The 25,853-nt window shown below is 54.0% G+C and overlaps 3 protein-coding genes across 13 annotated transcripts in view; 2 read left to right on the top strand and 1 right to left on the bottom strand.

The window, feature by feature from the left end:
• The window catches only part of TMOD1 (tropomodulin 1), a 29,404-nt gene extending 27,295 nt beyond the window's left edge, over positions 1-2,109 (top strand). For all 5 annotated transcript variants that reach the window (XM_075931214.1, XM_075931218.1, XM_075931217.1 and 2 more), the window contains one exon: positions 1,076-2,109. In XM_075931214.1, coding sequence (XP_075787329.1) covers positions 1,076-1,140 — 65 coding nt within the window. In that variant the 3' untranslated portion in view covers positions 1,141-2,109. The remainder of the gene's footprint in view (positions 1-1,075) is intronic.
• On the bottom strand, positions 1,513-25,610 carry TSTD2 (thiosulfate sulfurtransferase like domain containing 2). 7 transcript variants are annotated; one of them, XM_075931204.1, is made up of 10 exons: positions 25,367-25,610; positions 18,057-18,253; positions 15,695-16,023; positions 14,792-14,903; positions 12,045-12,170; positions 10,735-10,840; positions 8,395-8,504; positions 7,672-7,830; positions 6,888-7,026; positions 1,513-5,292 (listed from the first exon to the last, which is right to left on the bottom strand). In XM_075931204.1, the coding sequence occupies exons 1-10, from the start codon at positions 25,608-25,610 to the stop codon at positions 5,036-5,038; spliced, it is 1,779 nt and encodes a 592-aa protein (XP_075787319.1). In that variant the 3' UTR covers positions 1,513-5,035. The 7 variants fall into 7 exon arrangements, with proteins under 7 accessions (XP_075787319.1, XP_075787320.1, XP_075787323.1 ...); XM_075931205.1 differs by having other exon boundaries at positions 14,792-14,900; XM_075931208.1 differs by having other exon boundaries at positions 18,057-18,234; positions 25,367-25,505.
• The window catches only part of NCBP1 (nuclear cap binding protein subunit 1), a 48,629-nt gene continuing 48,280 nt past the window's right edge, over positions 25,505-25,853 (top strand). Inside the window, exon 1 of the mRNA XM_075931203.1 lies at positions 25,505-25,642. Within this exon, the coding sequence (XP_075787318.1) occupies positions 25,609-25,642 (34 nt within the window). The 5' untranslated portion in view covers positions 25,505-25,608. The remainder of the gene's footprint in view (positions 25,643-25,853) is intronic.

Here is a 25,853-nt window from a genome sequence, read left to right as displayed (position 1 = left end):
TACTCCTCTTGGCTCAGCTGCAGACACGCCTGTCCTTCAGGATACTAGGTGTGATCTGGAATGGTAGAGTGAAGGCTTTTTACATCTTCCGATGAGCTAGTTTCTGCATTCTCCCTTTTCTGGCTGCTTTTTCTTTTCCTCTCTATGAATTTCAAACACGCAAGCGGTGAATGCATCCACTTTAAATCCCTCCTGGGGAAATACTCGCCACTGCATGCAGAAGGAGAGAAAAATGCAGCTCAGACATTGAGGAGGGAAAAGCTGTTGTGGCAGGGGCGCTTTTTCTGGGCTTGGAAGGCTACAGAGAAGCAGTACACTGGAAAAGAAGCCATGTGGTCCTTGTGCCACTGCAGGTATTCACTAGCTGCTCTGTCCCTGCCTCTGCTGTGCGGATCACTGCCTGCCAAGAAGTGCTCCGGGAGCAGTGCGGTTATGCTACCAAGCACACTTGTGTGTAACGGAACCTGGGTGCTTCGTCCCCCTTTGAAGATGATGACAGTTACTTCCATTTTTGAGCCTTTTTTTAAACGACACAGATTTTAAACTGATGTCCAAAGCCCCTGATCTGTGTTCTCAAGGTCACACTTCAAATTTACTGGAAGAGATGAGGCTTAATCCCCTGCACTGCTTTGAAAATCTCAGTCCTGAGTCAATGGACGGCAGCTGAAGCCAGAGGCTTTCAGATTAAACATTTGGCACACATTGTTAACAAGCCGGCGGTTAAGCACTGGAACAAACTCCCAAGGGAAGCGGTGGATTTCCCCCCTCGATGTCATCTGATCAGAACTGGAGTTTCCGAAGAGATGCTTTTAGCCAAACACAAGTTATTGGACTCAGTGCCGGCATAGCTGGGTGAAATACTTTGGCTTGTGCTGTACAGGTAGTCAGGCTACATGGTCTAGTGGTACCTTCTGGCCTTAAACTCTATGGAAAATCCCCCAAACTCCGCCCCCCCTACACCTACACCCACACGCACATGAGTTAAGTTCTGGTTTTACACGGTCTGTCTGCTATCACCTGCTATCTGTGTGCGCAGCGTCTGCCTTGACTGACCCTTGGTCCTGCTCTTTTTCAGTGAGGAAGAGGAGACTTGCCGACTTGAACGGGCCGTTCTATCCCAAGTGCCGAACTGGGGTGTAGCTCCCAGCTGTGAAAATCGTGCCTGGTGGTTTGTGCTATTCTGTGGAAATCCGATGGCAAAGTGCCTGCACAGAAAGATCCGTGGTGCCTACGTTCTGTGTTGCATCCTTATGCACTAAAGGTTTAAATTAACTAGTGATTGTAGGTGATGATTTGATCAAACATGACTACTGATGTTTTCTTTAGAGTCAAGCCAATCCAGTTACAGCAAGTTGCCAATTTTAAGCAGTCTCAGTTTAGGATACATCCCAGCACAAAAGTGACTGTTAATTCATGACTTGATTTCTCTTAGGATTTCCTGTGTGGTGTTTCAGATATATTTAGGGTGTGTTATGCATGAGTGGAAAAAATTACTGCTCTACACAAGTTGCATAAGTATTTAAAAATACTTTTATTTTTTCAACTTGCTCTCAAGTATTAGATACATTAGCTGTTGGACAAGCATTTCTACTCTCCTACCACGTTTCTACTGTCCCTTTTAGGAACTTGTAAATTACAGTTAAATACCAACATTTACTCCAATGTTTGTAGACAAGATGTCAAAACCACCCATATTTTCCCTAAAAGAATTCATCACTCCCCCCACCAAACACAAAGAACACGAGGCCACTGATTATGAAGTAACAGCTCCATCAAAACAGAGCAGTCATTATTGAATGGGCTGGTTGAAATCTTCCAGTCTCCTTTCACGTGGCTGTGGAAAACCATTGCTTTGAGAGATTGGGAAGGAAATCCCGACTCCACTGAAGTAAGGAGCAAACTCTCATTGGCTTCAGTCGGGGCAGGATTTCCCCCTGGACCGTCTGTTGGAAATGTGTCCGCGGTGTTTCTACTGGGCCTTGTAACGAGTGCACTGAAGCCCTCACTTGAAGTCTGGTTTTCTGGCTGGACAACCATGTTATTTATCTGCAAAACTTCTTGTTCTGCTGGAGACTTTATTTTACCAACATCCCAGGTTTCTGAATAGTTCACCCTACTAACAACATGACTTGAAAATGCCCCGCCCAGGAACCCGTGTCGTTCAGGGGGCCATCTGAGTAGTTGGATAAACACACGAGGCAGCTAGGCTTGTGTGGGTGATGTCTTTCTAGGGAGGAATTTCCCGCGGGTCACGGAGCGGGTTCCTCCCCCGCAGGCCATTACACCCACCCCGACTCCCAGGGATGCCAGCGGACGTTTGGCTGCACAGCAGGCTGTCTGCCCAGGCAGAACCACTGCCAACCGAGGGCCTTTGTTCATGCACTGAAAGCCTCCAGCCAGCCTTCTTCACTGAACAACCTTCTGCCTGCTGCCGTTCCCACTGGAGGGCTGCAGTCTGCGCACTGTGTATTACAGCAAAACTTCCACCCATTTCAGTAGCATTTTTGCATGAGTCAGGCTTGGCCCCGATTTACTGTAGCTCTGACTGTCACACGGGAACCTGGCGCGGGCAATATAAGAGTGTTTGGCTGCTGCTCGTCAAAGCCTAATAAATGTCTCCTATGTGACAACGAAAAGGTGCCCACAGAATATTTTCTACAATCCCCAATGTTAGAGAATGCTGCCCAGCCCGCCGGGCCTGCTTAGGCCAACGCCATTTGGACAGCGCCAGGCATGTCCGCGAGAACATCAGGCCAGATCCAGTCGCTAGCGACTGGCAGAGTTCCCCATCCAGACTGGCACAGTTCCGACTCGGGAATGGAGACTGGAACTGACCCAGGTGTGCACGGCCTGCCCAGATGCCCTGGGTGGGTGGGGAGTGCTGGAAGGGGCCCTGCTGTGCAGGCTGAGGGGAGGCTCTTACTCTACATGAAAACAGCTCTTAAAAAGCACTGCACCCTGCTGCCGGCGCATCGGCGCCCCCCTGCTGAGGGAGGCGGCAGGCAGAGCCGGTCTTAGGGGTGGGCGAGCTGGGTGGGTGCCTGGGGCCGCTGACAGAGCCCGAGGGAAGTCCGCTCAGGACACACGACAATTAAAGGGGCTGCGACTGCATTTTGGTGGGGGGGTTTTTTTTGCTTGACAAATTTTCCCCAGCAGTTGCCTGGGGCTGCCAATTGATTATGACTGGCCCTGGAGGCAGGGCTTGTGCATGCAAGTTGGGTGCCTGGGGCGAGCCCGTGCACTCCGTAGTGCCGCAGGTGGTGCTGGAATCACGGGGGAAGAGTGCAAGCGTGGGCCAAGCAGAGCGAGGACTTGCACAGCTGAGAGGAGGGCCTGGCGAAAAGCACCTGGCTCTGCACCAGCAGAGCTGCAATAAATGATGGCAGGTCGCTCCCGCTGGAGGCAAAGGGGATCCCTGCCTGCAGCGAGCATGGGGCCTGCGTGGACATGTACCCGCTCAGCGTGCAGGCGGTGGCAGTGTGCTTCCGTGGGTGTATCTGGCAAAGGCCACGCCCCGGACACATCTATACACTAAACCTTAAAATGGAGGGCACGGAATGAACTTGCCTTCTATGCTGGAGATGGCAGCTGCCCCCTTGTCCCCTACAGCCCCCCGGTCTCCTGCTCCTGCCCCGAGGCAGCACTGACGCAGTCCAGCAAAGGCGGAGCAGTAAGGGGGGCCGGGGCAGACCTCCCCTGATTGGAGCCGGGGGCAGAGGGAGCCTGGGCTGCCCGTTTGACCACTGCGGGAGCGGTGCAGTCCGCAGGGTGGAGAGGGAAGTGTTGAGGGAGACTCCGATGAACGCCTGGCAGGGGAGGACGACCGTGACTTGGCCAGAGGGCTAAGCCATGCAGGAGAGGTGCTGCAGCTGCTGCAAGAGCGCAGAGGCACCGTGCACGTGGCAGAGGCACCAGGCTGCAGCGCGGCCGGACGGGCAAGGCGGGCAGGGCGTCTATTTGCTCTTCCTCACCGCGGGCCCAGTGACACTGAGCAAAGCCGCTGTCAGGACACAGCTGCGAACTGACTTTCCCTGGGACCCAAGGGCCCGTTGCTCAGAGGATTTGCTTCTGCAGGGACAAGTTTTCCAAGCGAATAACAAACCCTCTTTGCAGAGGCTGTATTGGCAGGTGCGTGAGCAGCCTGGCCCTGGCCCAGGGACTACCAGGGCATCGCGTGAGGGTCTGGTGGTTAACAGGCCTTAGCAAGGGCTGAGGGTGACGTGTGCTGGCTCCACGGGGATGCATCTCGCTCCTCGCGATCTCCACACTGCTCCAATGCCCGGGGGCTCCTTGCTATTTGCACCAGGCCCCTGCTTCCCTCAGCAGCTGGCTCCACTTCAGAGCTCCCGCGTCTGCAGGACTCCCAGCACAAAGTGAGGCCTGGGCCGTATCGTGGGCATTTAAAAGATCCATCCCGGGAACTGCGGCTGCCATGGGCTCTGCGCGCCTCGAGGGAGGACAGAGGCTGCAGGGACGTGCCTGTCCCCCTCTTCCCACACAGCACACCTGGCCAGGTGAACCTCTCCACGGCCACTGAGCGGCACCAGCGTTTGCTCTGGGGCAGTGGTGGGTCCAGGCACTGGCCTCACACTGCTGGTCACGAGTGTGACTTACCCTGGACACGGGCGTGGAGACTTGGCTGCTGGTGTTGGAGTGGAGAATGGCCCCAGCCGCCGTCTGCGTGTGCTCCCAGCGAATGAGAACCTGCTGCCCCCTCGCTAGCTAGGGCCCTACGGGACGGGCCCCCGACACACCCAGCCCAGACTTTGCTTGTTCTTTTACCTGCTACTTGGTTGGGAGGGGCCGAGCCCCATGAGGAGTCCAGCACCTGCCAAGTTCTCCCTGGTGCCCCTCGCACTGGGGGAGGCGGAAGAGTGACTTTGCTGCAGCGGGAGGAATCCTTGCACCACTCTTGGTGTCCCCGGTGCAGCGACACAGGCTGAGCGTTTCGAAGCCATCGCAGGGTTCTCAACGAGTGACTCGGATTCAGCATAGGAAGCCCCGAGCCTAAACGCAAGTGTAAGCTGTGCAGCATCTAACGTCCGGCGCCGAACACGCTCCCTCCGGCGTGTTGGGCTGGTACCCGCTGCCGTCGGTCCGTGCACTCGCACTCCTCCTTGGCCAGCCGTCCTGAAGGGCGTGCAGCCAGCTCCAGCCCCTTCTCCTGACAAGCGGGACAGCAAGCTGTGAATCCCTTTGCTCGGCAGCCTGGGCAAGCCAGGACAAGCTGCCGGCAGTGTGGGCTGGAGCACAGTGTGTACTGGTCCCACGGCGCCCCGCAGTACCTGCATTCTGGGGAGAGGAGACGCCAAGCTAAACCCACGCCGCCCTGTCTGTCCCGTTCCATCGGGGGCCTACGCAGCCCTTGGAGAACATCCCTCTGCAAACCCTTCATCCTTCAGGGCACTGCTCTCTGGCTCTGCCCGGCTTCCTCACCAGACTGAGGTCTAGCCCTGCCCACAAAGGGGCTGTTAACATGGATTTCCGTGTTAACAAGCTTAAGGCAAACTCCTTCCTGCTACCAGGGCCCCCAGTGCAGGAACCGGCTGGCCCCAGGCAGTGGCCCACGGCTCCCCGTGGCTAGAGTGCAACCAGGCATGGAAGGGCTGCCTTGGGACCACGCTCTCAGCCTTGGGCACTCGCCCCAGGGCACGTCCCTGACTGAGCCGCTTTCCCCCGACTCAGTGGCACCGCCGGGAGCGAACCCTGGCTGCTAGCGGCGCACTGAGCTGTGCCACTTCCCGCCAGGCCAACGGGCACTCTGCGCCCAGCACCAGGCCGGTCTCCTTCTCGATGGCAACCGAGCTCTGAGTAGGCATCTAGAGACAGCAGCGCCGCCCTCTGGCATGCACACGACTCTCGTCAGCAGTAGCAGAGAGGCCACGGGCGAGATCAGGCCACGGCCTATGCTGGCCACCGCTCGCCAGCAACCTTGGTCCAAGCTGGAGAGCAGGTCCCAGCTGGTGTGGTCACGCATCTTGGCTACGTCTAGACTGGCAGGATTTTTCGGAATTGCTTTTAACAGAACAGTTTTCCGTTAAAAGCATTTTCGGAAAAGCGCGTCTAGATTGGCAGGACCCTTTTCCACAAAAGCACTTTTTGCAGAAAAGCGTCCATGCCGATCTAGACGCGCTTTTCCGCAAAAAAGCCCCAATCGCCATTTTCGCCATCGGGGCTTTTTGCGCAAAACAAATCTGAGCTGTCTACACTGGCCCGTTTGCGCAAAAGTTTTGTGCAAAAGGGACTTTTGCCCGAATGGGAGCAGCGTAGTATTTCCGCAAGAAGCCCTGATTTCAGACAGTAGGAAGTCACTGCTTTTGCGGAAATTCAAGCAGCCAGTGTAGACAGCTGGCAAGTTTTTCCAGAAAAGTGGCTGATTTTCCGGAAAAACTGGCCAGTCTAGACACAGCCCTTCAGCTTTTACTAGCATGAAACCCAGTTCCCGGGCCTGCCTACGCCTGGAAAGCCAGGCCCAGCCGGTGCCTCACGGGCTGGTGCTACCAGGTTTGTTTCTCCCAGAGCGTGGCAGCCCGCTCTGCCAGTCTAGGCCTGGGGAGCCAGCTCCCTGTGCGGCTGGCCCAGGCTTAGTGCTGTGCTGCTCCGTGGTTTGAGCAGTAAAGCAGGGATGTAAAAGGTAACTGGTTAAACGATACAAGTGCAATAGTTTAAGGGGTTAACCGTGTGGCTGGGGTTCAGCGCTCCGTGGATTAGTTACTTTAAGGGAATTCAGTGGCTGGAAACAGGCAGCAAGGCCAGCCCCCCGAGCCAGCGGCTGCCTGCTGCCTGCCCGCAGGCACCCCACAGGCCCCAGCCTGAGAGCCTCTGCCCGGAGGGCTCGGGGTGACTAGTGCGGCTGCCTCCTGCCATCAGGGACGCGAGCGCCCTACCTGCAACCACGTCCTCGTTGGACGAGATGGCGAAACGTCCGTCGAACACAAACAGCTTCCCCCGGTAGAACCCATCGGGAAACTCCTCCAGGTACTTGTGGATGCCGCCCTGCAGCTGGTAAACCTCCCTGCATGCCGCCTGCGGAAACAAAGCGCCAGCCCGACTGGCCTAGGCCGTGCCACGCTGCCTCGCGCGCCGCTGGATCCCGGGACTGCCCCTTGCCCACCCAGCCCGGCCGGCCACCCTGCAGCCCCCAGCGCCTCGCGGGGCTCTGACGGGCCACTGGGGTACGAGGCAGAGGGGACACTGGATTACCCAGCACTCCTTGCTCTACACAGGTCAGACTGCACAAGGAGAGCTGGGGGGGCTGAAAATGGAGACACCCCCCATTGCAATTCTCATTTCAGGGAGGGCTCCAACATGAAATGATGGTTTGGGGCACAGGCCGTCCCCTTCTGACGATTCCCTTAATGGAGGGAGACTTACTGGTTACGGTTAACAGCTGGGGTAGCTCCCTACCTGTCATGGGCAGGGGGCTGCAGCAGCCCCCCCACCCCCCCGGCCATTTAATCCATTAAACAGTATGCTTAACCAATTAACCAGGAGTTCACATCCCTAATTCCCACCACATGTACAAACACCACGGGCCTGACGCTCTATAGCCACCCTATACACCACATTGTCACCAGCCAGTGGCAGAAAAGGCCACCCCCACAGCGTCCTCCCCGGCTGGGCAATGGATGCCCCCAGCCCCTGGCCTGGTGCTCCCAGCATGGCCCTCACCTTGGCGCGGAGGTAGGCGGAGCCGCGCTCGCAGCGGATGCCTCCCGTGCAGTACATCAGCACTCGCTTGTTTTCAAAAAGCGCCCGGTTCTCGTCCACGTAGCTGGGGAAGTAGCTGAACTTCCTGATGTCGGGAGCCAGGCAGCCCCGGAAGTGACCCTGTGGCCAGAAGCGGCCGTGTGAGCGACACACTGGCAGGCGTGAGCTAAGGAAAGAGCCAACCCTGGGGCCTGGCCCTCCAGGTCACGGCACCTGCCTGGGCTCGGACCCCGGAAGGGTCTTTCCGCACCTAATGCCCACTGATGTAAAGGAGAGTTGGTTCGGCACACGGGCCTCTGGGCCTCACAGCCTGGGGATTCTAGTGCGGCAGCCACACGTGCGACGCTGCCACCCAGCACACAGGAGGCACCTGGCGGAACCGAGGCCGTCTTGCTGCTGCACTGCTGGCCAGCGGCAGGGGCTTTGGCTGGCATGGCTAGATGCGAATAGCTTTGGCGTCCCCCTCTTACACTGCGGCACAGCACTGAGCTGTAGGCCTGCCCTCAGCACGGTGCTGAGTCATCTGGCAGGCCCGGGCTGCTTGGGGCAGCGTGCCCTTTGCGAACTGGCACCCCAGAGAGCTGCCAGGTAGCATGGCAGTCCCTCCTCGCCCACCCACACGGACGGGGTGAAACGAGCCCCCCGCCAGCCGCACCCAGCAGGGAGCAAGTGCACACCACTTACTATTTTACTCTCGTAAAAGTTCCTGCAGTCCAGTAACACAGTGTCGCTTTGGGCCTGAGAGAGATACTGTTCTACTTCTTTATGGAACTCCTCGGGGGATAAATGGACCCCTAAAAATGAAACAGCACATGGAGAAGAGCGCTGACACGCTGAACTGGCTTAAATTCACCTGGCCTCTCTTCTAAGCCAGCAGTGATGTGCTCCTCTGGGACCGGCCCACTGCCGGAATGTCAGCTGGTCTCATCCCACACGTCCTGGGCAAACGTCTCTGTGACCTCGCTCCTCGGGCTTCAGCCAATGAACAAGTGCGCCAGAGCGGGTGGGAGGGAACAAAGGGGCCAAGCTGCGTCTGCCTTGCAGTGGGCAGCCAGGCCTGCTCATGTGGCATTTTACACTCCCTACTCCCAGGTGTCCTGGAGACACGAGGGCGGGGCCAGCAGGGCCTGAATGAAAGGAGCACAAAGGTATCCCGGCTGCCTGCCCCGGGGGAGGTGTGAAGACGTGACGGCCCGGAGCAGCGCCACGGCTTTCACGGCGTGGCCAAGCAGTGCCCCCGGCTGCATTCGTCTCCTGGCACCGGAGATGTGAGGACGAGGCTGTTTGCCAGAGAGCAGCACTGTCAGCCTTGGCGAATGGAACCCAGCAGGCCGGCCCTGCACTTGCTAACCTGCCTCTAGCCGGAGGGAGGGAGGGAGGGAGGGATGGAAAAAGAGCTTTGCACTCAGGCCGTTCGGTTCTTCATGTCTGGACAATGATGTCAAGGGCGCCACACTAAGACCATCCAAGGCCCGTGTAGTTGCTGCCCTAGTTGGTATTTGACTCGGCTTAGCAGTGAGCAGCTCTGTAGCCCATTTCCAGTCCCTGAAGCCATGCAGCCATGCTCTGGTGAGCTAGCGTGAGCGCCGCTGACTATGGGTATTCCAGTGTGTGTGCTGCTCTTCTGCTACTGCCCCCAGTGCAGCCAGTACCTCCGGCGCGGCGCTGAATAAACCAACGGCACAAATGTCAGCTCCAGGCTCGGGGGAGAGACTGTGATGTGAATCTGGGGGCCGGGTGGGCCAGAGACTCCCTGCCCTCCGCTGCTCTACCTGAGAGCCAGTGACTCATGCCAAGAACAAGATGCAAAACCCCTGACGTAAAAACAACTCTGGTTCCAGAGAGCGAATGGCAGGCCCGTGAGGAATCCTAGCGCTACAGTTAGCAGTAACCTAGCTGGAGCTGAGAGAGTCTCTCACTGCAGCCCGGAGTGGAGGGCCAGGGAATCATCCATACAAGCCTCTTCCTCCATGGCTGCTAGGCCTGGAGCTGTGCCTCTAACAACCTTTATATCGGCCGACCCGCCTGAGCAGCAGAGGCCACACAAGATGGAGCTGGGACTAGAACCCAGATCTCGGACACAGCGGATTCAAGTCTCAGCCATTCAAGCTCTTGAAATGTATGTGCCCGATCTCTGGGTTTGTCCAGCCCGTCTCTTACTCCTGCTCTAAGAATGAGCCCAGATTTCCCTTCCAGAACCAAGGAAACCCAACTCTCAACCCTCTGCTGCTTTCCATCAAACAGCTGTGTAACCGGCGGGAAAGCGTGCTGGTTCGAGCAGCGTCCGGCTGAGGGGCAGCCCTGCCTTTCCTCTCAAAGGAACCGTGCGGGGGCACAGAGATCTCCCAGGATGGGATTTCTTTCTTGGCAGTTAAGGTTGCAACTTTTACACTCTGTAAAATCCACCAGATTAGGACAAATCACCCTGAAAATGGGCAGGTCAGAGGCCTGGCAGCAGCAACACATGGTCCCTTCTGGCAGAACCCAGCTTAGAACCAGCTACTTCCCAGAACAAAGCCAGTGTTGGAATCTCTTTGCCAGTCTGATGCTGAGAGAGGCTAAACCAACTCTGTCCTGGTGTGTGTGTTTAAAGCAATTTCTTCGGCTGAAAAACTCCTCCCAATCATTGCATCGTTCATGACCCGTATTTTTTCCTTACAGCCTTTCTTACTCACTACGACTTTTCAAGTGTTCTGTGGTTCACTCTCAAAACGATGGGCAAGAGTCTGTGATCTTAACTATTACTACTTCAGCAAAATGCAAGGGACAGTTTAACCTCGAGCTGCCGAAAGAGCTAAATAGTGTGCAAATCAGTGACCTGATCTCGCAGTTTTGCTACAAAGGGAACCCCCATTGCAAGCCCAGCAGCTCCCCTGGGGATTTGCTCACCCTGCTACCTGTCACGTCCTGCTTAGAGTGCAAAGATGGTGTTCTGGTGAGGATGCATTGCTCTATCATTTGCCTCACAGTTCAATGCCAAATTCTGCTGAAGACAAGTTACTAGTGTTCATCGAATCACTGTACCAGTTTCTTTGTAGGAGACTTCGTTTGGCTCGATGCCCATCGGCACGATCTCTTCAAATACACCAACTCGCAGGTCCGGGAAGCAGCGTGCTCCTCCTGCGCTGCGCTGGGAAATTAAAAACATCGTCATGCTACCAAAGAGACACCTTGCTGTCCAGTTAACACCGTGCCAACGGACCCCTTCGGCCCTGCTAAGCGGTCACTGTCTTTCTAGTTTCTAAATTCATGTGAGATGCCGATGCAAGCAGGTCACTCTGGGGGGCTGGATGGCAGCAGGGACGGTGAGGGCTTCTCTACTACCAAGGCTGCCTCTCTGAATCATCAGAGTGGCTGTGGTCCCAGTCCTGTTCCTGGAGGACAGTTATTCCAATAACTATTAAAAAGTCAACTGGCCACTAGCAGAGAGGTGCCAAGGGCTGAGTGGACCATGGAAACTGAGCCAGCCTCGCCCTGCTCGCTACGGTTCCTCTTGGGCAGCCACAAGACCAGGCAGCAGGAAGAGGCCTACCCTGCCGGGGAGTGTGCTGAGTCTATTTTGTTGATGAAGGAAGGTTTCGTTTCCAGGGCTGGCAAGCAGGGACCTTTCATCCATGCTAAATTCACGTCCGATCAGAAGAGTAAATAAAACTCCCTTCTGACCTCTGGCTCCGCTAGTGGGTTTGTGCTTCACTGCGATGTGATCCCTGACAGAGCACCGTTTGGCCTGAGGGGACTGTAGTTAATGGCAGTGTGCAGTGATCCATGAGGCTTGCTGGACCCTGATGGCATCCATGAGGGACCAGCCAGATGCAGGGTTCTGCTAACCACAACGTGCATGGGGGAGGAGCGCTGAGTGTGAAACTTCCATCCTGTGTGGGCAGAATAGGAGATCGTGCAAATTGCACATGCTGGTGTTTGAGCTGGGAGAATGTGATGCAGGAGTGCACAAGTGCAACTTGGCACATATAGGTGAAGGTTTTGCTGCTGTCCTACTGAAAAAAGGCTAAACCAGCACTAGAATTTTATAAGAACTTTTAGTTTAAAGGTGCACAATTATTCCCTCCGGCTGTCTCATTTACAACATAGAAAGGTGTTCTCCCTGGAGACAAAACTACCAATGGGACAGTAAACAATAGTAAAAAAAGTCGGTTATCCCCCAATAAACTGTTGCTTAGGCCAACTCTGCAGGAGTTGAATTCCTTGGGTTTAACGTGGATTTTTAGTGCAATAGAGGGATGCCTCTAAGAAGTAACGTTTATTTCAAATAAGAAATTCTGAGGATAAAAAGAAACATTGGCGTAAATAACAGTTTGTGGGCCCCTTTCTCCTACCTTGAAATCCTCTCTGCTCAAAATGTTTGTAAACAGAGGATGGGAAACCATTGCCTCTATATAAAGACTGGTAGCTACTTTGCTTCCACCAACTGTTCCGTTAATTCCTTCTGAAGCAATGCGCACCTAGAAGCCAGAAAGGAAGATTAAAATCTAGTCATAATGCAAACGATCAAAAGGAAATTAATAAACTAGGATCAACTGGGAATGAAAGAAGAAATGTAGAAAATGTGCAGGAAAAGAGAAAAAAGTGGAGGAAAAAGCTACTGTGATCCTTAGAAGTGCAGCAAAAGAAAAACTGCAAAAGGTAGAAATTGTTCTACAGTTGTTTTTGCTCTGTATTGTAAAAAGGATAATGAAGTCAGAAAATCTTGTGCAGGAAGCAGAAAAACAATTGTAAGGGACAAATTCTGCAGGAATTAGTCAGATAGACCCTTCAATGGGAGTTTTAGCCGAGTAAGAACAATGATTTTAGTCCTGATAAAACAGGTAGAAAGAGTGAAAGTTCATGTCTTGCAGTAAAATCTATCCAACTTGGATTCATTACACCTAAAGCAGTACAGATTTCTTTTAAAGCAAAGAAAATGTTAGAAAGGATGGAAGCAAATGTTGACTAAATCAAGCGAGACAGGAAAACTCTGAAGCTGACAAGCGTAAATCTGTCTTTGAGAAAGAAGAAATGAGAAACTACCAAGTAAAATAAATGAGCAAAGAAAGACGAGGAAATGAATGTATCAGGGCATTTCACTCTGGTATCTAGACTAGGAGCTACATTTAAAAAAAAAAAAAACAGCAAAAAAATAAGGTGCTTTCTCGCTCATTCTCCTGGATACAGGAGCATGACTTTGTGTATAAAGGACTTCGGGGGTTTAGTGTGTTTTAAACATCATCAGTTCTGGAAAGCAGTTCATAGGCCAGACACAGGCTAGGCTCTCAGCCACAATACTGTGCTGTTCTGGGCCCCAGCCCCTATGAATAAAGAAAAACTAAAAATGTAGAAGAGGGGCAACAAATTATGGACAGAGTTGGGAATGCGAGACAGAACAACCAAGTGAAAGGACGTACAGCAGAGCCTCAGAACTGGCTGTTCATACCACTGAAACGTTTGTATCTGAATAAAACGGTTCTTCTTTCAGAAGTTTACAGCTGAACATTGGCTTCATGCAGCTTTGAAACTTTACTGTGCAGAAGAAAAATGCTGCTTTTAGCCAGATTAATTTAAATGACACAAGCACAGAAACAGTTTTCTTACCCTATCAAATCTTTTTTTAACTTTCCCTTTATTTTTTAGTAGTTTACATTGAACGCGGCACTGCGCCACGCTTGTTTTGTCTGGTCTCTGCTGCTGCCTGACTGCGTACTTTGCGTTCCAAACAAGGTGTTTGGTCAGCTCATAAGGCTGAGGTCCTACTGTAGTAGAAGTGTTGGGGGTCACGGACCACGGTCTTATTTTCAAGGGAGCTGGACTATCAGTGTTGGAAAAGAAACTACTTGTACTCTGCGAACAGCAGGACAAGAAGCCAAGAGCTGATGCTAAGGAAGGGAAAGTTTAGGGGCGGCCGGGGAGAGAGGCTATCAGAGCAACGGAGCAGCAGAACCAAGTAGCAAAGCAGGCTGAGGAGCTTCAGGACAGGATGGAGAAGACATCTACGGGAGTTAGGCACTGTCGCCTCGTGACTAGTCCTACAGGACGTAGGGAGTCGGACTAGACGAGCCATGTGGCCATTTTCCAAACCCACACGGACCTGGAAAGGTCTATGTGCTGCTGTGAACTAACTCAGCCCTGCCAGTTGCAGTGGTAGGAGGGGAAGGGCTGGAGAGGAAAGAGCCAGCTTCGCTGGGGGATGAACACAGCTGGGCAGAAAAGCAGGGATAGTACAGATGGCAGCTGGAGCCGCCCTGGTCCAGGGCTGTCTGGAAGTATCCGGGCACCTGGCCGAGGGCGTTTCACTTGAAGGGCAGTACAGCACTTGAGAGCTGAACCCAGCCGGTGAGTAACTTTGAAAGGGCTGAGAATGCTCCTCTGTGCTGTGATTGTGACATTAGACTGTGTTAGCCCAAAGGGGACTGAGCTTTGTAGTAACCTGGCTGGAGGGCAGAGCCACATAAACCACCAGAGCGGGCAGGAAAGCGTGGTTGGAGAAACTGAGGTAGAGGCAGGCCTGCGGTACCACACCTTGCTACGAGATCACGCGCGGGAGCCCTTAGGCTAGGTCTGCACTGCAAAGGTTCTTGTGCAAGAACACGTCCACACTGCCATGTGAGCTGTGCTTTTGTGCAAGAGCGCCCATGGCAGCGTGGACGCTCTCTTGCACAAGAAAGCTCTGGTGGCCATTTTAGCCTTAGGGCTTTCTTGCGCAAGAAATCCCTGCTGAGCGTCCACATTGCCCTCCTGCACAAGAGGGCTTACACCTGATAGAAAAGAGCATAGCTCTTGTGCAAGGAGCCCTCGTACCACGCCGTACTGTGAATGTCCTTGCGTGCGGGCAGTGTGGACACTCTGCAGATTCTTGCGCAAGAAGCCGCTAATGTAGACAGAGCCTTAATGTCTGTGAAGCTCTGAGGCACAAAAACCTGCCTGACAATAAGCAGCCCTACCTGTATGCAGCCCTCCACAGCAGTTGTGAAACGCTTTGCTCTCTCCCTCAGCGCAATAGTGCTGGCGCCAGCCTGGCTTTCTGGTGCATCATTTCCCATTGAAGAGAGAGAAATAGCAAGAGGGAAGCAGCCGCTCCTTATACACTTACCTTGCCAGTGAGATGAAGCTGCTGGCACAGAGACTGCTGCCAGCCACAGAGCCTCTCTGGGTTTTCCACCTCACAGTAACAGTAATACAGCAGCACTTCTCCCTCGCCACTGCTACGAGTGCCGCAAAGGAGAACAAACAGGAAGGGTACTTGAGAGTCGGCAGCACGAGATCTTGCAGTTAATTTGTGTCAAACAGGGAATTCATCCTGAGGGACAGGCCAAGGCTATGCGGTTTGCTTTCATTCACTTCAGGGAGTGGAATTCAGTCAGAGCTGGTGCAGATCTCTGTGGCCCTAGTGTTTTCTATCCTTGCCTTGGCAATGTTAACAAAAACTAACCGGCCTTTCATGGGCTACCATTGCCAGTAGCTCGTACCTTAGCCACATTTGAGGACCAGATTCTTTAAACACGTGCACTGCAAGGTCTCGTGTTTTCCAGACATGTCAGAGACTCCTTGGGGACACAGGATGAGGTTTGAAAACAAAACCATTTTAATTATCCAAGCGCAAAAAAATCCACTTCTTTTTAAGGGCCATTTGGGGCCCGAATTCTGAGGTGGTGCACGCTGGACTCACATTCCGTAAGACTCGCATGCACCCACGCTCCATGGTACAGGTCAGAAAGGCTGCACAAGGTGTATTGAGGAAGTGGGAATGAGGCCAGGGGATTCCAGGACACTGGGTAAGTCTTAGGGGGTCTAGAGGAATCTAAACATGTGACTAGGATGAAAGGAAGTTGTGTCAGCTAAGGCCCTGTCACATACAAAAGCTGCAACAGTTTAATAAACAATTGTAAATGGCTGTGGCTAAATGGGTGCAAATAGCAATAGGAATGCTCTTCCCGGGGCTTCCCCCAGGCTCACAGTAAGAAACAGGTTTCATGTTGTTGAGGCAATTCCTTACCTTGTCAGTTCATCAGAACTAATGTGGCTTGTGTCTGGGAGGCTCCCAGAGAGCTCCTGGCTGTTATAAGGGGGACCTCTTAGCCCATTTGCCTTGTCTGCAGAAGCTGGGTTTCCTGAGGTGCCGGCTTCTGCAGCCAACTGCTGTAAAATCAAGCCCGTCTGCTGCTGGATGTCGCTGGAGTGCTGCGTGGCCACGTGTCTGTGCATGCCGGTGAGGTCTGGAAAGGTTCGTCCGCAGCATTCCCACCACTGTCCCACTCTGCATGTGGCTGGCGGGCAGCGAGCTGCAGCTGGCACTTCCTTTGCTTTGACAAAGAGGGCAAAGGCCTGCAATACATCACAAATGTTGTCAGTTAGGCCTCCGTTTCTTCCTGGAGCCAGTCATGCAACTCCCCGCTGGATGAAGGACAAATCTCGGGCTTTTAAACAGGTTGCCCAAAGACTGCTAAGCAAGTGCCCTGGGATTCCTCAGTGCTGCCACTTCTGATGAGGCCTTCCATCTGCCCTGCCCAGGCTCCTGGTCTCGTTAGAAACAGCTGCTCAACTGGAAAAGGCGGTCTACGCATTCTCTGCACACCTAGATTTCCAGCACTTGCCAGTTTTACTGTACCTAAACAATGCAATGCTTTTGTTTTAGTCTTGGAAACTTAGAGAGCACCCTTACAGGACATCTTGAAAATATCCCTTTGCATACAAATGCCAGTTTTTAGGTATGAAAATGGGGAATAACATTAACAACATGAAACTGTTCCTTTTCCGTGTCATATATTTGGCTGAGGTTTTCCCCCACCCATGACTGTTGCACACAACCAAGTGATTAAAGACACAATATTTCTCTTTGTCGGTGTATTTGACAGTATTCTATATAACAGTCAGTTTCACTATAATCAGTTGCTATTGTGGTTTACTCTGGAGAGACAGAATCATTGTATGTAAAGTGGATTTCACTGTTACACCAGAGGACACCCGACCACAGTGCATATGTGAAACTTTCACATACCAACACTGTAATGGGAAACTTAAAAAAAAATACTCTACACCTGCCAAATTGACAGGAGGAATCAGAGGCAGATTTTGGACGGGAAACTTTAATCATTTTTTCTTTAAATGTTTGATTTCAAGTGGCGAATGTTTCTTTAACATTGAATTGGTGGCCCTGGCCTCTGTTTGTCAGAGGCTGGAGAGGGATGGCAGGAGACAAATCACTTGATCATTGTCTTTGGTCTGCCCCCTCTGGGGCACCTGGTGCTGGCCACTGTCGGCAGACAGGATACTGGGCTAGATGGACCTTTGGTCTGACCCAGTACAGCCGTTCTTATGATTTCTCTGTGTTTGAATTCTAGGTTTCAGATTGAGCGTTTCATTTATCCTGAAGCAGCACTGTGACAATACTTTATGCACCGTCATCCACCAACAAAGAGTTTAAGTATATGCTAAACTGTAAGCAAGTACCTATTCAACAAAGCACTTACATGTAAGAACATGCTTAAGTGCTTTGTTGAATTGGGCCATTATACCAGATCTATCGCCATTTGCATTAAAGCAACAATTCTCAACCAGGGATAAATGCAGAGGTCTTCCAGCAGTACAAATGTAGCCGTGTTAGTCTGGGGTAGTTGAAGCAAAATGCAGGACAATGTAGCACTTTAAAGACTAACAAGATGGTTTATTAGATGATGAGCTTTCGTGGGCCAGACTGAGGAAGTGGGTCTGGCCCACGAAAGCTCATCATCTAATAAACCATCTTGTTAGTCTTTAAAGTGCTACATTGTCCTGCATTTTGCTCCAGCGGTACAGTGACTCATCTAGCTACTTGCCTACTGCTATAACAGGCCACATAAAAAGCACTAGCAAAGTCAGTACAAACTAAAATTTCATACAATGACTTGTTTATACTGCTCTATATACTGTACACTGAAATGTAAATACAATATATATATATATATATATATATGCCAATTGATTTATTCTATAATTCGATGGTAAAAATGAGAACGTAAGCTGTTTTTCAGCAATAGCATGTTGTGACACTTTTGTATTTGTATGTCTATTTTGTAAGCAAATAGTTTTTAAGTGAGGTGAAACATGGCTGTACACAAGAAAAATCAGACACCTGCAAGGAGTACTGTAATCTGGAGGGTTTGAGAGCCTTAAAGGAATTCATTGCATACCCCTTTAATTTAAATACGATACCAATGGAGCCAGATTATTTTTAATGTATTACTATAACAGGAATTAAGGGTGTAGCATGAATGAGATAGGAACTCTGTAAAGCCAGTTCTTACAAGATAACAAAGAAACTGTGCAATTGCATACTCTGAAGTAAGAACATACCCAAAAAGTACTGTACTAAAATGTACCTTCTTCCTGGCAAATGCATATTTCTTCCTCACACTGGTATCTAATTCCACTCTGTGGTTGCTTTTGGCTGCCAAAGGTAAAGGATCCTTCAAGTCCAAATCTGGAAATCTTAAAATACAACACTCTGCTTCATCTCCTCCATCTAGCAGCACAGAAGAGGGAATCATTGCTGTGTCACTGCAATGAGAGACAATTCCTGTTCCGTGATCAAGGAAAAACACATGCAAAACACAGATCTGTAAATATGCTGATCAGACATTCATAGCATGTAATATATTATCAGTACTATACATTCAAAACAATAAATGCACATTACAGACATACCTTGCTAAAGGCAGTCTTTGCTACTGCCCTGCCACAGCAAAAAAGTCAACCAGCAGCAAGCTTTAACATTTTAAGAATCTAAGACTAAAAACAGCATTCACAGAAGTTACCAGATAGCTGCCTGGAGATCTTCATGCCAGGTTTTCAGGGTCAGAAATTTTCAACTGAGTGCAGAACAGTAAGTCCCCATGACCACCTCTTATCTTGCAAGTTTTGTTGGTCAGTGTTACACCGACACACTCATGATTTCAAGCAAAATGCAGGACAATATAGCACTTTAAAGACTAACAAGATGGTTTATTAGATGATGAGCTTTCGTGGGCCAGACCCACTTCCTCAGATCAAATAGTGGAAGAAAGTAGTCACAACCATATATACCAAAGGATAGAATTTAAAAAAATGAACAAATATGAAAAGGACAAATCACATTGCAGAACAGAAGGGGGATGCGGGGGGGTGGGAAGGGGGAGGAAGGAAGGTAAGTGTCTGTGAATTGCTGATATTAAAGGTAGGGAGAGTGGGATGTTTGTGAGTTAATGGTATTACAGGTGATAATTGGGGAAACTGTCTTGGTAATGGGTGAGAAAGTTCAAAGACTTGTTAAGTCCCTGTTGGTAAGTGTCGAATTTTAACATGAATGACAGTTCAGAGGATTCCCTTTCAAGTGCAGATGTAAAAGGTCTTTGTAGCAGAATGCAGGTGGCTAAGTCATTTAGAGAGTGTCCTTTCTGGTTAAAGTGGCAAGAAACTGTTTTCTCTTTGTGATCTTGTCTGATATCTGTTTTGTGGGCATTAATCCTTTGGCGAAGTGTCTGAGATGTTTGTCCAATGTACATAGCAGACGGACACTTTCGGCACATGATAGCATAGATTATATTTCTGGATGCGCAGGAATATGTGTTCTTGATCTTATAGCTCACTTGGTTAGGTCCAATAATGGTATCAGCAGAATGAATATGTGGACAAAGCTGGCAACGGGGTTTGTTGCAAGGGAAGGTACCAGGGTTGGTATTAGTGTGGTATGTCCTGTGGTGGTTGGTAAGAATCATCTTGAGGTTAGGTGGTTGTCTATAGGAGACTATGGGTCTGTCTCCCAGAGCCTCTTTGAGTATGGTATCCTGTTCCAATATAGGCTGTAGTTTATTGATAATGTGTTGGACAGGTTTAAGTTGGGGGTTGTAGGTGATGACAAGTGGTGTTCTATTGTTGGTTTTCTTGGGTCTGTCTTGAAGTAGATGGTTTCTAGGTATTCGTCTGGCTCTTTCAATTTGCTTTTTTGTTTCTCTGGGTGGGTAGTTGAGATTTATAAATGCTTGGTAGAGATCCTGAAGCTTCTGGTCTCTGTCAGTGGGGTTAGAGCAGATGCGGTTGTATCGAAGGGCTTGGCTATAGACGATGGATCGTGTGGTGTGTTCTGGATGGGAGCTGGATGCATGTAGGTAACTGTATGAGTCAGTGGGTTTTCTGTAGAGAGTGGTGTCTAATTTTCCATTGTTGATTTGTACGGTGGTGTCCAGGAAGTGGATCTCTCGTGTAGAATGGTCCAGGCTGAGGTTGATGGTGGGGTGTAGGTTGTTGAAATCTCTGTGGAATATCTCCAGTGTTTCTTGGCCATGTGTCCAGATCATAAAGATGTCATCGATGTACCGTAGGTAGAGGAGGGGTGAAAGGGGACGGGAGTTGAGGAAACGTTGTTCTAGGTCAGCCATAAAGATGTTAGCATACTGTGGGGCCATGCGTGTACCCATGGCTGTGCCGCTGATCTGGAGGTATAAGTTGTTCTCAAACCGGAAATAATTGTGGGTGAGAACAAAGTTACATAGGTCTGCTATCAGGTTGGCAGTAGTGTCCTCAACTCCCGTCCCCTTTCACCCCTCCTCTACCTACGGTACATCGATGACATCTTTATGATCTGGACACATGGCCAAGAAACACTGGAGATATTCCACAGAGATTTCAACAACCTACACCCCACCATCAACCTCAGCCTGGACCATTCTACACGAGAGATCCACTTCCTGGACACCACCGTACAAATCAACAATGGAAAATTAGACACCACTCTCTACAGAAAACCCACTGACTCATACAGTTACCTACATGCATCCAGCTCCCATCCAGAACACACCACACGATCCATCGTCTATAGCCAAGCCCTTCGATACAACCGCATCTGCTCTAACCCCACTGACAGAGACCAGAAGCTTCAGGATCTCTACCAAGCATTTATAAATCTCAACTACCCACCCAGAGAAACAAAAAAGCAAATTGAAAGAGCCAGACGAATACCTAGAAACCATCTACTTCAAGACAGACCCAAGAAAACCAACAATAGAACACCACTTGTCATCACCTACAACCCCCAACTTAAACCTGTCCAACACATTATCAATAAACTACAGCCTATATTGGAACAGGATACCATACTCAAAGAGGCTCTGGGAGACAGACCCATAGTCTCCTATAGACAACCACCTAACCTCAAGATGATTCTTACCAACCACCACAGGACATACCACACTAATACCAACCCTGGTACCTTCCCTTGCAACAAACCCCGTTGCCAGCTTTGTCCACATATTCATTCTGCTGATACCATTATTGGACCTAACCAAGTGAGCTATAAGATCAAGAACACATATTCCTGCGCATCCAGAAATATAATCTATGCTATCATGTGCCGAAAGTGTCCGTCTGCTATGTACATTGGACAAACATCTCAGACACTTCGCCAAAGGATTAATGCCCACAAAACAGATATCAGACAAGATCACAAAGAGAAAACAGTTTCTTGCCACTTTAACCAGAAAGGACACTCTCTAAATGACTTAGCCACCTGCATTCTGCTACAAAGACCTTTTACATCTGCACTTGAAAGGGAATCCTCTGAACTGTCATTCATGTTAAAATTCGACACTTACCAACAGGGACTTAACAAGTCTTTGAACTTTCTCACCCATTACCAAGACAGTTTCCCCAATTATCACCTGTAATACCATTAACTCACAAACATCCCACTCTCCCTACCTTTAATATCAGCAATTCACAGACACTTACCTTCCTTCCTCCCCCTTCCCACCCCCCCGCATCCCCCTTCTGTTCTGCAATGTGATTTGTCCTTTTCATATTTGTTCATTTTTTTAAATTCTATCCTTTGGTGTATATATGGTTGTGACTACTTTCTTCCACTATTTGATCTGAGGAAGTGGGTCTGGCCCACGAAAGCTCATCATCTAATAAACCATCTTGTTAGTCTTTAAAGTGCTATATTGTCCTGCATTTTGCTTCAACTACCCCAGACTAACACGGCTACATTTCTATCACTACTCATGATTTCAAAAATCCTGACCTGTTCATTGGAGAGGGTGACTGATCAGTGTGCTAAATAGTGCATAGCAGGCCATGGATTTTAGGGTGCCCTCTTCTCTCTCCCTTGCCAGGTAGGCAGATTGGAGTGCTACACTCTGTATCGGAGGAAGCATGCCTCATCTCACACCTCCTTCCTGGAAACACTTCACTTCAGGGACAATTTACAATTCACAACCTTTTTACACTAATTTTATGGACAAAATAACACTTATGGACTGCTCACCTTGATAGTGTTACTATTCATACTAATAAACTGGAACCACATACAACTGCCACAAGGAGGGAGAGAGAATGTGTGATATCTGCGCAACACCAAGAACATACATGTACTTGGGTCTCTAGCATCCTGTCACCTTGCTTCTCTTCCAGAGGTTTCTATTAGAGCACACTAGGAATTCAAGTCTTGCTCAGTCTGGGAGGTGTTCTGTACCAGGGGACATACACTTTCCACAGAGCTGGCTAGAAAGGGGAATTTCCATCCTGCAGAAAATACCAACATTCTGAAATTTGTTTGGGAACAAAAAGTCAAGTTTTTGAACCTTTTCACAGCATGGAAATTCCAAAAAAAGTTTGATTCAGAACATTTTGTTTTTATAATGTTGAAACATGTTAGACATATATTTAACGTAGAATATCAAAATGAATGAAATCCAGGAAATCAAAATGAAATATTGGTGCCTTATTGAAACAACATATTTGGACTTCACATCAAGCAATCCAAAATAATCTGACACTTGGCTATTGAAAATGTACCTGTTCCCTCAAAATGGTTTTAGACTAGTGGACCCCAACCTTTTGGGGCTCCCGGGTGCCAGGGGGTGGGGCCATTCATTGTGCCAGGCGCACAGGGGCGGGGCTGCATATGTGCCCGGGGATGGGGCCACCCATACGCCATGCGCCTGGGGTTGGAACAGCCCATGCGCTGCATGCCTGAGGCTGGCGCCGCTCCTGTGCCGCGCGCCCAGGAGCCGGTAGTGCCTATGCACCGCGCGCCTGGGGCCAGCGCTGTTCCTATGCTGCACGCCCAGGGGCGGGGATGCCCGTGTGCTGAGGGCCAGGGGCGGAGATGCCCGTGTGCTGAGGGCCCCGGGGCGGGGATGCCCGTGTGCTGAGGGCCCCGGGGCGGGGATGCCCGTGTGCTGAGGGCCCGGGGCGGGGATGCCCGTGTGCTGAGGGCCCCGGGGCGGGGATGCCCGTGTGCTGAGGGCCAGGGGCGGGGATGCCCGTGTGCTGAGGGCCCCGGGGCGGGGATGCCCGTGTGCTGAGGGCCCGGGGCGGGGATGCCCGTGTGCTGAGGGCCCCGGGGCGGGGATGCCCGTGTGCTGAGGGCCAGGGGCGGGGATGCCCGTGTGCTGAGGGCCCCGGGGCGGGGATGCCCGTGTGCTGAGGGCCCCGGGGCGGGGATGCCCGTGTGCTGAGGGCCCCGGGGCGGGGATGCCCGTGTGCTGAGGGGCAGGGGCGGGGATGCCCGTGTGCTGAGGGGCCAGGGGCGGGGATGCCCGTGCGCTGAGGGCCAGGGGCGGGGATGCCCGTGTGCTGAGGGCCCCGGGGCGGGGATGCCCGTGTGCTGAGGGCCCCGGGGCGGGGATGCCCGTGTGCTGAGGGCCCCGGGGCGGGGATGCCCGTGCGCTGAGGGCCAGGGGCGGGGATGCCCGTGCGCTGAGGGCCCGGGGCGGGGATGCCCGTGCGCTGAGGGCCCCGGGGCGGGGATGCCCGTGCGCTGAGGGCCCCGGGGCGGGGATGCCCGTGTGCTGAGGGCCAGGGGCGGGGATGCCCGTGAGCTGAGGGCCCGGGGCGGGGATGCCCGTGCGCTGAGGGCCCGGGGCGGGGATGCCCGTGTGCTGAGGGCCCGGGGCGGGGATGCCCGTGTGCTGAGGGCCCGGGGGGGGGATGCCCGTGTGCTGAGGGCCCCGGGGGGGGGATGCCCGTGTGCTGAGGGCCCCGGGGGGGGGATGCCCGTGTGCTGAGGGCCAGGGGCGGGGATGCCCATGTGCTGAGGGCCCGGGGGGGGGATGCCCGTGTGCTGAGGGCCCGGGGGGGGGATGCCCGTGCGCTGAGGGCCCCGGGGGGGGGATGCCCGTGTGCTGAGGGCCCGGGGGGGGGATGCCCGTGCGCTGAGGCCCCGGGGGGGGGATGCCCGTGTGCTGAGGGCCCCGGGGCGGGGATGCCCGTGAGCTGAGGGCCCGGGGGGGGGATGCCCGTGCGCTGAGGGCCCTGGGGGGGGGATGCCCGTGTGCTGAGGGCCAGGGGCGGGGATGCCCGTGTGCTGAGGGCCCGGGGGGGGGGATGCCCGTGTGCTGAGGGCCCGGGGGGGGGATGCCCGTGTGCTGAGGGCCCCGGGGCGGGGATGCCCGTGCGCTGAGGGCCCGGGGGGGGGATGCCCGTGCGCTGAGGGCCCGGGGCGGGGATGCCCGTGTGCTGAGGGCCCGGGGCGGGGATGCCCGTGTGCTGAGGGCCCGGGGGGGGGGATGCCCGTGTGCTGAGGGCCCGGGGCGGGGATGCCCGTGTGCTGAGGGCCCGGGGCGGGGATGCCCGTGTGCTGAGGGCCCGGGGCGGGGATGCCCGTGTGCTGAGGGCCCGGGGCGGGGATGCCCGTGTGCTGAGGGCCCGGGGCGGGGATGCCCGTGTGCTGAGGGCCCGGGGCGGGGATGCCCGTGTGCTGAGGGCCAGGGGCGGGGATGCCCGTGTGCTGAGGGCCCGGGGGGGGGGATGCCCGTGTGCTGAGGGCCCGGGGCGGGGATGCCCGTGTGCTGAGGGCCAGGGGCGGGGATGCCCGTGTGCTGAGGGGCCAGGGGCGGGGATGCCCGTGTGCTGAGGGCCCGGGGGGGGGATGCCCGTGTGCTGAGGGCCCGGGGGGGGGGATGCCCGTGTGCTGAGGGCCCGGGCGGGGATGCCCGTGCGCTGAGGGCCCGGGGCGGGGATGCCCGTGTGCTGAGGGCCCGGGGGGGGGATGCCCGTGTGCTGAGGGCCCGGGGGGGGGATGCCCGTGCGCTGAGGGCCCGGGGCGGGGATGCCCGTGTGCTGAGGGCCCGGGCGGGGATGCCCGTGTGCTGAGGGGCAGGGGGGGGGGATGCCCGTGTGCTGAGGGCCCGGGCGGGGATGCCCGTGTGCTGAGGGCCCGGGGCGGGGATGCCCGTGTGCTGAGGGCCCCGGGGCGGGGATGCCCGTGTGCTGAGGGCCCGGGGCGGGGATGCCCGTGCGCTGAGGGCCCCGGGGCGGGGATGCCCGTGTGCTGAGGGCCCCGGGGCGGGGATGCCCGTGTGCTGAGGGCCAGGGGCGGGGATGCCCGTGTGCTGAGGGCCCGGGGCGGGGATGCCCGTGTGCTGAGGGCCCGGGGGGGGGGGATGCCCGTGTGCTGAGGGCCCCGGGGCGGGGATGCCCGTGTGCTGAGGGCCAGGGGCGGGGATGCCCGTGTGCTGAGGGCCCGGGGCGGGGATGCCCGTGTGCTGAGGGCCCCGGGGCGGGGATGCCCGTGTGCTGAGGGCCCGGGCGGGGATGCCCGTGTGCTGAGGGCCCGGGGCGGGGATGCCCGTGTGCTGAGGGCCCGGTGCTCAGACTCGGGCCCACTGGCGGCCCCCGAGCGGGATCGGGCCCTCGCGCAGGCGCCCCAGCTCACCGCGGCTGTGGGAACTTTGCGACGCTCCCTGGCCCGCCCCGGAAGCGATCCCCGCGCTCGCTGGGGCGCGCCGCACGCTAGCGGGGGAGGGGGCGGGGCGCGCCGCTCCCGCCGCCCTTTGCCCCGGAAGCAGCTCGCGGCGGGCAGGAAGCCGGAGCGGAGGGGCCGGCCGGAGGGAAACGCTTCTCGGCGCCGCCGCGGCCTCTGCCCAGCGCCGCTCCCGCCCCGCCCCGCCCGGCAGCATGTCGCGGAGGCGCCACAGCGACGAGAACGATGGTGAGCGCGGGGCGGCGGGAGCTCTCCGCAAGGCGGCGGGGCCGCGCAGCGCGCTCCCGGCGGGCGAGGGGCGCGCGCCTCGGTCCCCATCCCCTGAGGCCGAGCGGCCGTTACGGGCCCCGCGCGCCGCCCGTCGCTTCCCGCCCCCGCCCTTGGCGCACAGGCCGCGCGTGCTGCTCCGGCTCCTCAGACAGCCCCCCCCGCCCGCGCC

Source organism: Pelodiscus sinensis, chromosome 6, assembly GCF_049634645.1.
Source record: "Pelodiscus sinensis isolate JC-2024 chromosome 6, ASM4963464v1, whole genome shotgun sequence".
NCBI lineage: Eukaryota > Metazoa > Chordata > Testudines > Trionychidae > Pelodiscus > Pelodiscus sinensis.
The sequence above is the reverse complement of the archived record's forward strand: the minus strand, read 5'-3'. Positions and strand labels throughout refer to the sequence as shown.

Excerpts from the sequence above, each read along its gene's own strand:
- TSTD2 (XM_075931204.1), bottom strand. The coding sequence starts at position 25,610 with ATGCTGCCGGGCGGGGCGGGGCGGGAGCGGCGCTGGGCAGAGGCCGCG. Across the intron at positions 18,254-25,366 it reads GCAAAGTTCCCACAGCCGCG|GAATTGTCTCTCATTGCAGT; the intron begins GTGAGCTGGGGC and ends ATCACGGAACAG. Across the intron at positions 7,027-7,671 it reads CCGCCTACCTCCGCGCCAAG|GCGGCATGCAGGGAGGTTTA; the intron begins GTGAGGGCCATG and ends TTGTTTCCGCAG.